Source organism: Botryllus schlosseri, chromosome 5 (genome assembly GCF_051294905.1).
Source record: "Botryllus schlosseri isolate E-star chromosome 5, Bs_hap1, whole genome shotgun sequence".
Classification (NCBI taxonomy): Eukaryota; Metazoa; Chordata; class Ascidiacea; order Stolidobranchia; family Styelidae; genus Botryllus; species Botryllus schlosseri.
Genome location: NC_137240.1, coordinates 12,157,844 through 12,171,379, shown reverse-complemented (window position 1 = coordinate 12,171,379; position 13,536 = coordinate 12,157,844). Strand labels below are relative to the sequence as shown.

Sequence of the window (13,536 nt, the reverse complement as noted above, 5' to 3'; positions counted from 1 at the left end):
ATGTATTTGTGCAAGGTTAGTTGGTCACTCAATTAAAAGTTATGAAGCGCTTTGGCAGAGTCTTTCCGTCGGGATTTTTTAGGTGCTGTTTGGTATGGCGTTATTATGGAGTTGTTACAGTCATAATGCGATAATGATGATGTAAATCAGGGCCGGCCAACCCCTGGCCCGCGGGCCACATGTGGCCCGCGAGAAGGTTTTGAGTGGCCCGAGAGGTAATTTCAGAAATTTCTAATGTTATCCAAAATGGATTTCACAGATTGGGAACTTGTGAGGCCAACCAAAAATTTGATTAGTCTGGCCGCAACACTTGAGATGTCATGACAAAAATATCAGTTTCGACGCATTGGCAGATCAATGAGCCAGTCACATATTGGTAGATCTTCGTACAATACAATGAAGCAGAATAATTTGCGATAGATTTATCAAAAGTAAATACTTTCTACACGCTTCGTGCAACATGTTGTCACTCGATTTCTTGCTTTTAAGAACGCATAGCCTAATGTATCAGATTGAATCGAACTATATTCGTGATTACGAGACAGAGTGTCGTTCAACCTATGCGACTTTGCGTTTGCACTCGCAGAAAGACCGTCGACTATGAAACCTATCTAGGCACAAAATGATGGACGTATATATGTTGGTCGAAACTTTCGATATCGATATGTCCAGACGCCGATAGCCCAGTCCTTGCAAACTGAGCCCAGCGATATACAGCAGGCCCGCAATATAGTCAGGTGACAATATTATTTACTTGAACTTCTAAAAATTTTCGCGCTTCGCGCGGCTATTGGCCCGCGCAACAGTCCGTCAATCGAATGTGGCCCTTTGGCTGAAAAGGTTGGCCAGCCCTGATGTAAATCTATATTACAATCACTGAGATGTAAAGACTGTGGTTATAGTACGAATAGCAATCTCAACCGCTGTCGACGAAGCCTAGAAACATACAAAAGACTCAGCATCACTACATATCAGTGGTATGTCATTATTATTGTGTTACACATGAATGCATATGGTAACTAAGCAACCGCTCACAACTCACCGCGCAGGCGACAGCTTCCAAGGCGCAAATCTGCGAGATTTTTGTAGTACGAATGGTCTGTATCTAAAAAGATGCAGAGAAATAAAGATAAGATCCGGGATACCACACCAAGCATTCCATATGCTGGAAAGGTTTTCGATCTAGGTGGATCTGCGAGTGAATGTATTCATCCATCAGGGCCGGAGGTTGGTGCTTTACTTGTGAGCGGTGGCGAATGCCGATCGATTAGGATAGTGTTGTTTCGCGCCTGCAAGGTCGTTCTTACGGCTTGAGGTTTTTCTAGGGCCCTCATCGTCACCTTATTCGCATAAGTAGTGTGTTACAAAATCCTAGAACAAAAGTGGGCCATGCTAAAGGGCACCGGTAAGTCGGCAACCAAGGAATCCGTCATGATTCTATGCCGTGCCGTGGTACAAGTGCTATATATGCTGGGGAATGCTGAAATTTTTAAAAGATTTATTTTATTTCTTCTGTCGGCTTCTTGCGTGTGACTTAGGTGTTTTTGTGCTCAACTTTTCAGCCTATTAATTGATTCATTGAAACTGCATAAATAAGTTCCCATTTTAAGATAGGCTACATAAGAGGTTTAAATGTTGATATTTGGTTATTGCTTTCAATTGTATTTCAGCCGAAGGTTCCCGAAATTGTCAATAAATTTACCAACACCGATGCTGGAAGACCCAGCTGTGGACTGGCCCGAGTTCACCATGGAAAAGCCAACGATGCTGACGAAGCTTCGAAATATTACCATGGAGTTACCACAGCTGGCTCATTGAAGGTACTGTAATACTTCTTTTGTATTCCAGTTTCATTGATTTGCAAATCGCGCGTGGTGGGTGTCTGATTTCGAAGGCTACTCCAAGTCGTTTCGACACCTTCCTACCTTTCATTGTATCGCAATCTTGTGGTAAATTGAAATGATAAAAATTTTAGCAATAAATTGAATTGAAATTGAATTGAACATACATAAGAATGCTACGATTCCAATATTATTACTAATTTTCTTTTATTTCATTAACAGCAAATGGCAAAACTATAAATTTTCAGTCCTGCATTTGTATTGAATTATTAAAATAGTGTGAAGGCAGATTCCCATCCTGCAGATCTCACAAAAGAAAAAATACAGTGTTGAGACATTCATTCAGACAATGATAACGAAAGTGTCAGCCCACCAACTCTATTTTAGATCAACCGGCAGTGATCAAGACTGTATAAGTGTACAGATTTTGGCCTTGAAACTGAACGATCTTGCTTGCTTGCATATCTTACACTCATCAAAATTGCACAAAACTCACAGTGGTTTTCTAGATTGACTTAAAGTCATAGAATAGTGCGTTGTGTGTCCCTAACAAACCCCCGGACACAGTTTGAGAAACGAAGAAAATTTAATCAATCTTATTTGCTTGAAATTCAGTAGATTGCAAAAGTCAGACAACATATCAATTCACAATTCCTTTCTATTGCAGGCTTCTGATCTCGTGAGTCCCGCACCTAAAACGCGCTTTCAATCGCGTATGGATGATAAGAAAGAATCTCTCTATGAGAGCTATATCAATAAACCCCTTGGTAAATCAAGGGACAACACACCATTTATGGCTGCGGACATTGATCGATTGACTACTACGTTTGGAGTGAGAACATTAAAAGGTAGGAACACTCCTCGTAACACCGGCTATTTCTTTTGTATCTGCAGCAAATTTTTAATTGCCGCAAAATGCGAATAGTAGCCTACATTTTAAGGAATCCATTTCTGGACTGTGAATCATGTGGATCTATATGGTATTCTGCTGTTATTCATTGCAATCAGACAGCTAAAAATTAGAATCTTTCTGATGTTTGCTGACGATTACCCATCCAACGTGTCCAACATAAAAACTTGATTTTACTTTATAGAATAAAACATATTATGTTGCATCAGATGAAGTTGCCGGTGAGGTTGTAAATCCGCCGAAGAGTCGCGCTACCGTGGATGAAGAATCTAAAATTGCACACGAGTTGTATACCATCAGTCACAATGATTATCATGTGGGTGAAACGTACGACAGGAGGTAAAGCAACCTTATCTTGGAATGGTCTGTACAACCCCACTTTATCTTGTGTTGTCTAAGGAATTTATAGTTTTTTGAAATATGTGTTTTCAATCGCCTGATTCTGTCAAGCTACTTTATTTTCTATCATTCATAATATGTTGGTTGGAAGTTTAATATTTTGATGTAAACTGCTGCGAATGCTGTTTGATTGTTGACGGTCAATATTCAACACGTTTTAATGGGATCCTGAATGTACCATTATCCATTGTACCTTTGTTTGAGATATCATTTATGATTCTCTTATTGAGGGTGGGATATTTTGTAAACAATGATAACACTGCCGCGTTTAAGGTGTAAAAATGGGTCGTAGGGTATCTTGTGCAGAGGTGGTCAGTAACAAAGTACTTTTTTGCCAACTTGCACTACTTTGTCAGTTGGTTACGTTTTTTCACTTCTACTTCAGTTTGTCTTGGGCAAAATTATTTACTTTTTTTGGAAATTTGTAAAGTTGACAATAGTTTTTGCGTATGTTTGCATCTCCTTTGTGAGTGAAATTTTCGCTTCAACTGGGCAGTAGAGTCCTGTATTATGGCAACTGGATATTCCTTTGAAAATTGCATATGTTAATAGTGTTATTTGCCATTTTGTGTTAGCCGCGAATATGCACCTTTCATCCTGCAATCCCAAGAATATACACATCTGTTTATCTGCTAAACGTTGTGGCCTCACTACCCAATCTACTCTTTGAAATTAATTACTCGAGTATTTTTAGACCTATTTGTGCTTGAAGTAGTTATGTATATCGCTTATAATTGAGTAGAAATTTACAGCATTACTTGAGCTTCTACTTGGTCACCGACACTAGCTACTTTGACCACCTCTGATCTTGCACCATCCTGAAGTGATCATATGGTAGTAAAATATTACTGATACTGTTGAGCTATGTCTACTGCTGTGTGGGTTTCCATATTCATCTTACTATTGCGAATGCAAGTCTTCTGAAATAGACATTTACGCGCAGGTACGACTGGTCGCGAATCGCACGAGAGTCGACATTCGGAGTTGAAACGCCTCATTTCAATGATGGACGTCTCACAAAGTCATCACTGAATTGGTTGCACGACAAGCAAGCGTATGATATATAACTTATATTCAATAACGGTTTGGTTATGATCACCACTGGTATAGGCATAGGCATATTGTAGGTGTACTATCGGGTAAGGTTTTGAAGAATAAACACATTTCATTGTTATGTTCATTTTGTCAATGAATTTCCACCTAGTCATTTGGAATTGCTTGGGAATCAATTATATCTTCTTAAAATCATTCTCATTATAAAAAAATTATATTCTTCATTATTTCTGACTTCATTTGTCATATGTAAAAATTTGTATCAAACCTTGGAAAATATCAGTCCGTAGTTAACGACTGATTTCCTCATAAACAATTATCACACGCTATGCTTGAGATCTGGTGATGCCAGATCGGAAAGGGCATGGAATTGGGGTTGCCCTATTTCGTATTTGGATTTTGACTGCTAGCCGACCTGTTTCATTATTGCTGGGAAACTCATTCACAAATTAAATTCTTGCCCAAATGAAGTAATATCCATTTTGGAGAGGATATTTATCAAATTTCAGCTTCAAAATTCAAATATTGAAACTTGAATATTTCTTGTAGGGAAAGAGGGGCAAAGATTGTCTCAAAACGCGTCGACGATTTTCGGGAAAGGAATCACCCTCAACTGGGAAAAGTCCATGATCCGTAAGCGATGAAATTATTGTTCTGACCAGCCCGAATACAATTGGTTCTAAAATATTTTCAGAATTGCGGACACCCTGAAGGTGCCGAGTGACCACACTTTCGGTATCCTACTTCGGCCCGACGAGTACGGAGCTGGGGACTTGCTTCACGGTCGTTCTCCGGATACCTATTTGAGGGGCCGCGACAGGGAGAGGGGCGTAATGCATGCAATACGACAACATTTGAAAAAAGCTAACTATCACAATTTCGACAATCTCGCGGCTGCTTTCAAGCATTATGATACGGTTAGTTATAATTTCTTTACGAGTGTCGCCCGTGTTTGCCATTATATGAATTATTAATCCAAATCGGATTATCCAAAAGTAGCATATATTGGTAACACTGACAGAAGCCATTTGAGATGTGATTTTTCATTATAACCTCCAAAAAGCAATCCCTTGACCTAAACCCCTGTGGTCTTTTCAAGTTTGTCCCTATCAATGAATTTTAACTTGAACAGTGGACTATGTAGTTACCATGTAAACAGATGCTGATAAAACTCCCAACGTAAGAATTTATCCACATTTTTCTTCGTAGAGCCTCCTCGCAATCTGCTATGAAGGATTTCATTTTCATTTTATCGCAACTCCTAAAAGCTCAGTTTCAAAACTTTAAATTGAGTCGTACTGGAATATGTATTTGTGCTGTGGGAATAACACTTTTGCCTGTTTCAAGATATATGTGTCATACAACTGTGGGCAGAGAAATATTCCTAATGCCATTCAGTCGAATTCACTTAGAGCTTTTTTGTACTTACCCTTACCAGGTGATAGATGAATAATGACACTCCAAATAGGTAGAATCTTCCAAAATATTTTCAGTTACCGTGCTACAGGGCCTGTTTCACACAGCTCTCCCGACAATTTCCCTCACAAAATTGATGCAGACTATCCCAAAACTACTTTCTACACTTTTCAAATTTTAAAAAGTAAGGGATTTTGTCGAAAAAACGGTTCAAGTGCAAGTGGAAGTATGCTAAAAGCACAACGAATTGAGTAAGTGGTGCAAATTAGCAAAACTGACTTGTGTACTCTGAAAAGTAGAAGTACTTTATTACTGACCACCTCTGACCATGGTCCGGTAATCTCAACTGTAGACCAGCCCGAATCAGGGTTGTGATGACTCGACTCGAGTCGCCATTTTTATATGACTCGGCTTGACTCGAGTCATTTTTTCAAATGCGTTCAATGACTCGACTTGACTGGCGTTAATTTTTGTATTGACTCGAGTCATTGTGCGTAACAACCAAGTCATATGACTCGAGACTAGTAAGGCCCAGTCAGATATTTCATTGTAACTTTGAAGAATGGTAAAGTTGCCACATAATTGGTATTTCGTCCCCCAGTCCTGATACTTGGAAAATGGCCAAAAACTGTTATTATATTTTGAATGCGAGCCATTCTACATCACTCAAGCAGAGTTGAAAAAAGTGGGTTGAACTCAAAACTGAACGGTGACCATAATAACTTGGACTCGAGTCAAAACACTGTGACTCGGACTAGATTCTTTTCGCTGACTTGGACTTGGACTTGACTCGGTGGTGCATTGAAAATGACTTGCCTTGACTCGAGTCAAAACTATAAAAGTGAGATTGACTTGTGACTCGGTTACAACCCTGGCACGGATCACGACCAACAGCCTAAGAGACTCGATTTCAATTTCAACAGAAAAAAGACGGCTTCATCGATGGCGAAGAATTGAGGACCGTGTGCTGGCAGTTGAACGTCCCGATTGAGGATGAAATGCTGTATCTTCTGATGTCGTATTGCGGCGGAGAGGAAGGCGGCATCGATTACGTCAAATTCGCAAACTTCTTGAACTGGAAGGACAAGATGCCGATCGTTTTCTCGGCGACGCAAGTCAAAACAGCAATGGACAACTCGTCAGGTAGCTGTTGATGCATTAGTGGCAGAGTATGGTAGGGAGTGGTTCTCAATCGCCAATCCGCGCCAACTTTATGGCCGGTTCCATAATTTTCATTTTTAATCTCGATATTCGACGAAATTTGATGGAACATTTTAGATATATTTGACAACACATCATAATCTAACAAACATTAAAGCCGCATATATTTCAAAAGAAACGCAACAGTCATTAATCGAGCTGGTGATTTAACATTACGCCTCGGCAGTGAACTAGATCATGTGTAATGTAGGAAAACAGTGCTAATCTAATGAGTTAACGGCGCATATGTGGCCTGGCATCATGCTAAAACATACCATGCTATGTCACTTATGTGGTTGTTGAGACTGTGACATTCTGGGAAAATTATATCCAAAATGACGAAGGATCACTTGAATATGTGATCAGCTGAACTTATTCATCACTCATCCACTTGATCATTGACACCAGCCGAATATATTCTCTCGCTTGTCTGTACTTCGATCACAGTCGAAATCGTGAGCACTCGATATTTGTGATAAGGAGTAGTTTTCGTCATTAAGTAGCCTATTCCTCGGTATATGCTATCTAGGCTCCTTATCACAATATGTTCAGTAGGGGTCTTCAAAAATGACTTTTTTTCTCAAATCGTACTGGCTACTTGATAAAATTGTTAGGTTACCTAATTTAGGCCTACACAACAAATTTGGTTCAATTCCAACCAATAGCCGCATTGCTACAGGAAAAGAAAGTTTCTATTTATTATATTAAAATAAATAGCAAAAAAATTGAAATTTTTCTGTTCACCTCAAGAAAGTGTTAGGTTGTGTATAGAAACGATGTTCACCAAATTTGGTTCAATTCCAACCAGTGGAAGAGGAGTTATTGCCGTCGAAAAATTTGGATTTGAATAAAATAGTATTTACGGTGGGCACCACTATAATAAATAATTAAAGAATTGGTCACCGTAAATACTATTTTATTCATAATCCAAATTTTTCGACGGCCATAACTCCGTTTCCACTGGTTGGAATTGAACCAAATTTGGTGTGTAGGCCTAAATTAGGTAACCTAACAATTTTATCAAGTAGCCAGTACGATTTGAGAAAAAAAAATTTTGAAGAGCCCTGATGTTCTGGTTCTTGATGCTATTTCCTTAGAATATGCCCTTGCAAGACTTGCGTAAGTGCAATACATGGAAGCTTCCGATTCTCAAAACGGCTTTTGTTTTTCAGGCCAACCTCCTGAAACACCTACGCTGAAGAAGCAAATCGACAAGGCCATAACCGATCACAAAACATCGTCCTCTCTGATTGGCGCGGGATCGACAGGTCCCATGAGGAATTTCCAATATCGAACATACGGCGTTCCTACTGTCAGGGCGGACCTACCAGCGCCCCATTTAAGGTACATGTCCGCATGGTCACTGCACAAAATAGCCCCCGTATCGTGGTAAATAAATATGAATTTGAAGATTACACATGTTTGCAGTGTCATCGGTCGTTTTGCGTTAGTCACGATGCCAATTACATCTTGCCATTTCAAAAGCAGCCACATACGATTAACTGCTAAACGCATGCGACCCTTCGATCAAGGATATTTGTTGAAATTTCCTTATCGAGTACTATTCCAACCTTTCATGTTCTGCTTCCACTTGAAGTAGTTTTGAGATGTCCTAGAAATCACTACGTTTACTTGTAATTGAGTAGAAAGGTACGGTGTTACTTTTACTTCTACTGGAGTAATACTGCTGACTACTCTGAGTCTCTGACCATCTCTGATTCATGGTAACTTGGCCAGCTCCGGGTGGAGTGAAATTGACATCAATACGTATTTTAAGATCGGTTTAGGCTGCATTCGTTATGTCACTGGGTAACAGAAAAGTCTCCTCATTGATATCGACCGTACTATACTAATGCGTGTATTGTGGCGAGATGGCGTAGGGGTATAGGCCTAATCGACAGCTGCAACACCAATGGGTGGAGGGTTCGAGTCCGACTGAGGTCGACTCCAGAACTCCTACCTAAGTGTTGGAGGTTTATCTAGGCTCCTCCTCGCCATATCATTCGTGTAAGCGGTGTTTTGTAAAAGCCTAAAAGTGGGCCGTGCTACAAGTCGGCAGCTACGGAATGAAGAAAATTGGCCTGGTGTAAATGACCATAGCAGTCGATAAACACCATGAACATCACAAACAAACAAACTAACGCGTGTAATGTGCGTATTTCGTTACATACCAGACGTGTCAGCGACCGTACGAACTACGGAGATGAATCCGATGCGTACGGCCTCGTCAATCCGTCCATATACTCGCAACGAGGCGTTTACGAAACAGACTTCTTCATGTCACGAACAAAAGATGAGGTAACAGTCAATTTCTTGTACATACCCGACCCGTGTGCTAGCTGAGCTAGTCAAAAGATGCACCAGCGGTGTCTACACTCTGATGTTGAATTTCGTGATATTGTTGTTTTGCTGACGTCATCACTGCATCATATATCGGTCCATGCGGCGATTCGACATGCGACAATTGGGCATGCGTCACATGGGCATGTGGGTTAAATAACGGGTTGGGGTTAGATTTAGTGATGTGTTAGGGCTATGGTGGAGGTTAGGAGATATATAAGGGTAAATTTCAGGGTGGTGTTTGTGGTTAGGGTTAGTTTTGCGGTTATAAAGTTACGTGCTCAAGTGACGCATGCGAAAGTGTCTCATGCTCAACTGCCGTTTTCCATTGTGCCCCATGCTCATATGTCGGGCTATGAGCCCATCACAGGGCGAAAGTTTAATATGTACAAGATACATTTTATGCGACCACAAAGAAAATGGTCCCAGCAGTCATATACCACATTAAAGATAACATGGTATTTTGTTAACGCACTTATTCCATTGCCATTTGTGTGCTTGTTACAAGTCGATCACATCCTGAATAATTACAGATAACATTCGAATCGTTGTGCACGGCCATAATCGTGGAGGTTATGCTTGGACGATTCGTAGATTTGCAGTTTATCCCGAGAGTTTAACTGGTTTAGTGGGCAGGAGATATTTAATTTCTTCATCAACTGTGCTATCAGGAATTTGGGTGGAATCCAAGCGTGAGATCGCGATTCGTGTCGGTAACTGTTGTATATTAGCTTATTCTTCCTGTTTTCCCCGGATAAACCATGGAGAAAAGCCTTATTTTAGTTTTAAAATTATAATTTTGACAATGTAACGCCATCTGTTCTGGTTGCTCCACAATCTTTAGTACACACACATACACCCTAGTGTCAATTTCGCATGCGCCCATGCCTACCGTCTTCACCAATGTTCATTCAGATGAAGAGGATATTACAAAGTATCGGCGTTGAGATGAGTCCCGACACGTTCGAGAACATCTGGAAAATAGCCGAGGAAAAAGATCCGCAAGGCAACAGAGAGGTAGCCGCTGTATTCTTGCGTTTAAGCAATTCCAATTCTGCGAATGGCTGTAATCAAGCGGTTTCGCCAACCCCGCATTGGTATGCAGGAATTTCAAAGCTACTTGCCGTAAAGGCGATTGCACAACCGCGCAAAACAGTCGAACAGCCGAATTGATTGATTACCTCGATTTCAAGCTCGTATTTACCCATGTTTCAATTCCAGTTCGCAGTTTTAACAGCGTCGTAAGCCGCGACTAACTGTCCGAGTCTATTCACCACAAATCGGTTAGATATGTGCGAATATTAAAATACAATATGTGGGATATGGGATAACGTCGCTGTGCAGCAACTGTACCCAGACGTTAATAAAACCACTCGTGCAATGATCAGATTTGGTGGCCTAAAGTAGCACGAATTTGTGAGATGTAAAGCTGTAGGATTTGGACGATGGAAATAATATTCGTATGTTTTGTTTCTCTCTCTATATATGTTAGCTTCCTAAACAGTTTTCCCTGTGTTGATGTTTATCACCATATATTCGTTTATGATCGAGATAGCGTAGTGTTATATTCCTTAGCTGCAGCACCAATGGGTTGCGGGTTCGAGTCCAGCCGAGGTCGAATTCATAATTCCGACCTAAGCGTTGAAGGTTTGTATATGCCCCTCTCGCCATCTAATCCGCGCAAGTGGTGTCTTTAAATCACAAGAAGTGGGCCGTGTTACAAGTCGTCAGATCAGAAATCATATATAGCGTATATCGATCTGGTTTATATGAACGTTATGGTATAAAAACACCATAAATGCTATAACCAATATCACCATTCAATCATCGTTTCTGTTATGTTTATCCGCTCACAATGTACAATGCGATGGACAGGACAAAATGCGACCATGCAAGATGTCGAAACGACCAAGCACACTCAATGCAGTATATAACAACTACACAAACGCGTCGAATAGTCGTAATCAACTTTTAAAACATTCACCACTCAAGTCCTAATCCGGCTCGCAATAATAATAACTCAGAATTCGATCCTTCCATATTGTTCGAACGCTGTCTATTTCGCTCGCTTGCTTGAATATATCACGGCATCTCTGTTTACACACAACAACGCACTTTTTTTCGTTCGTCGCACCGTAACCGTGCGGTATTGACGCGTATGGCACAATATACAGAGGTGCCTAAATGCGACTATCGAGAGTGAGTTTATGATTAATAATTCTATTCTTTCAAAAACACCTCAAGATCGCGACACAAAGGAAAGATAGAACGGTGTCGACCAATGTTCCCTCTAAGCTGCGCACGTGCGCAAACGCGCAGTGCTGACACGGTCACTGCGCACAGAAAATCTATGTTGCGCACAAAAAATGCGAAGTGATGACTTTTTTTAGTCGTTAGGCACTGTTGTCCAAGGATCTGCGCAGTGAGTTGGTGAGCGTGCGCAGACTCGTCAAAAATTGGAGGGAACATTGGACTGTCGACACAACTTGTAGTCGAATCAATGCGGGCCGCGACTGCTTATTGATGCAGCCCCAACAGTGCACATTTCAAATCAATTTCAGGAATACAATTTTCTCGCACAATCGACGCAGGCTCAACAATGCAGCCGACGGATGTAATATTGTCCACTAAATTCAAAAATTGTCAAATTAGTCAATTTTCCTACTCAAGTAGAAGTAGAAGTCGCCGTGAATGTCTACTCAATAACATGTAGACGTGCCAAAACCACTTCAAGTAGATATAGAAAATTAAAGATTGGAAGATTTCTCGAGTAAGTAGTTTCAAAAAGTGCATTTGGTCAATGAGTCGCATACTTTTTCCGGTTTATCGGAGGTTATTAATTCCGGCATTGGCGGCTGCGTCGTCATCATTGGTATATTAGCAATTTTATCAGCTCAATACACCACAAAATGGAATACAATGAAAAGATAGGAAGGTGTCGAAGCGACTTGGAGTAGTCTATGGAATCAGACACCCACCTTGGCGTAGGCCGTGTAAAGAGGAGGCATGCACACTGAATGAAAATTAAATAAGATAGTATACGATAAAAGCAAGCAAAAAGAAATAGAATGGCATGTCATGGAAGGCGAGATCGATAGGCCAGTCGTGGTCCGGTGATCTTGAGAATGGATTAGTAATCATTTAGTAGTAATTGCTTGTATTTCGACTAACGGAAAACGACACGACAAAGCTGACTGACATTCAAAACTCCGAATCGAATCTAATACCCAAGGTCTTGCTCGTACATCTTGGAAATCGTAACGTCGATATTTAGTGAATAATGTCCAACTCTGAAGCTTGTAAAATTCTTGACCGGCAATAAAACGAACAGCATGCTAGCACCACCTGTAAAAGGCTGTAATTGCGCGGGGAGTTATGAATCTTAGAATGCACTCTTCGCAATATCAGCATTTGGAAAATGTTTACGAAAGTGTAATCACAACCGCCTTGGAAAAAGTTAGGTCACCCCTGCTGAATGAAATCGTAATATATATATCGCGATTCTCGATGCTTCCCACAATCTCTCGCTGGGTGATGACGTAATTCACGCCAACGCGTAACCACAAAGCAGTCTTCTTTATAGCGCGTTTCCTTTCTCTTTAATACACTGTGATTCAATCGATCGCCTTTTGTCTTAATCACATGATCCCTTGTTCGTATCAGGTGTCGGTGGAAGTCTTTCGCAACGTGCTGGACGACATCCAGGCCCAGGTCATCACCGCTGGCTGAGACGAGACGCAAGACTCTGTATTCTTGTCTGTGTGACAATGTGAAATGTTGCTAACAAACGTATTAGAAAATTTTTTTACACAAAATCGCGTGTTTGTCTACTTTACTATGAGTGAACGAGAGACGTATAATAGGGAGAAAAATGTTCGCCGACAGACTTCATAGTTGGAACGTGACGTCACAAAAGCGGCGGTGTCAGATTGTTTGAAATATAGAATTTTGTAGGGTGTTATTAGGCCACGCTTCATGCATCGGTTCGAAAGAATCGTTCATTGTCAACGATCGATGTGCAAACCAGACTATTTATTCTATCGATTTCTGCCAGGTGACTCGCATTTTCACTTGGATGCATATGTAGGAGCAATATGTAGTTAGAATTGACTTCGAAGATTTTAATTTGTTCTTGCTTGGTTATGGTCACACTTACATAATTTTGAAAGCGCCAGAAAAGTACGACTGTCGTTCCAGCGTTGCGGTAAGTCATCCGGATTCTTTCCCAATCCACTTCCCTAATCCACTTCCAATACTCATCCGCTATAAAACTATAGCATCGGCCGGGACCCACGATAACTTATCCTACACCCCGCAGAAACGCTGAATGTACCGAGTGTAAAATCGTGTCCATACGGCTCGTTCAAACCCAGAATG

The 13,536-nt window shown here is 40.8% G+C and overlaps 1 protein-coding gene across 1 annotated transcript; it reads left to right on the top strand.

The window, feature by feature from the left end:
• The first annotated feature begins 1,099 nt into the window (after positions 1-1,099).
• LOC145439749 (EF-hand domain-containing family member B-like) lies at positions 1,100-12,974 on the top strand. Its single transcript, XM_080317365.1, has 12 exons — positions 1,100-1,227; positions 1,671-1,820; positions 2,509-2,689; positions 2,961-3,090; positions 4,094-4,204; positions 4,753-4,836; positions 4,898-5,120; positions 6,543-6,762; positions 7,992-8,163; positions 8,994-9,117; positions 10,075-10,176; positions 12,823-12,974. The coding sequence occupies exons 1-12, from the start codon at positions 1,114-1,116 to the stop codon at positions 12,886-12,888; spliced, it is 1,677 nt and encodes a 558-aa protein (XP_080173491.1). The 5' UTR covers positions 1,100-1,113; the 3' UTR covers positions 12,889-12,974.
• The last annotated feature ends 562 nt before the right edge of the window (positions 12,975-13,536 follow it).

Bases quoted from the DNA above. Each gene is read 5' to 3' on its own strand.
- LOC145439749 (XM_080317365.1), top strand. From the start codon at position 1,114: ATGCAGAGAAATAAAGATAAGATCCGGGATACCACACCAAGCATTCCA. The intron at 4,205-4,752 runs GTATGATATATA...TATTTCTTGTAG, and splicing joins TGGTTGCACGACAAGCAAGC to GGAAAGAGGGGCAAAGATTG. The intron at 6,763-7,991 runs GTAGCTGTTGAT...TTTGTTTTTCAG, and splicing joins AGCAATGGACAACTCGTCAG to GCCAACCTCCTGAAACACCT.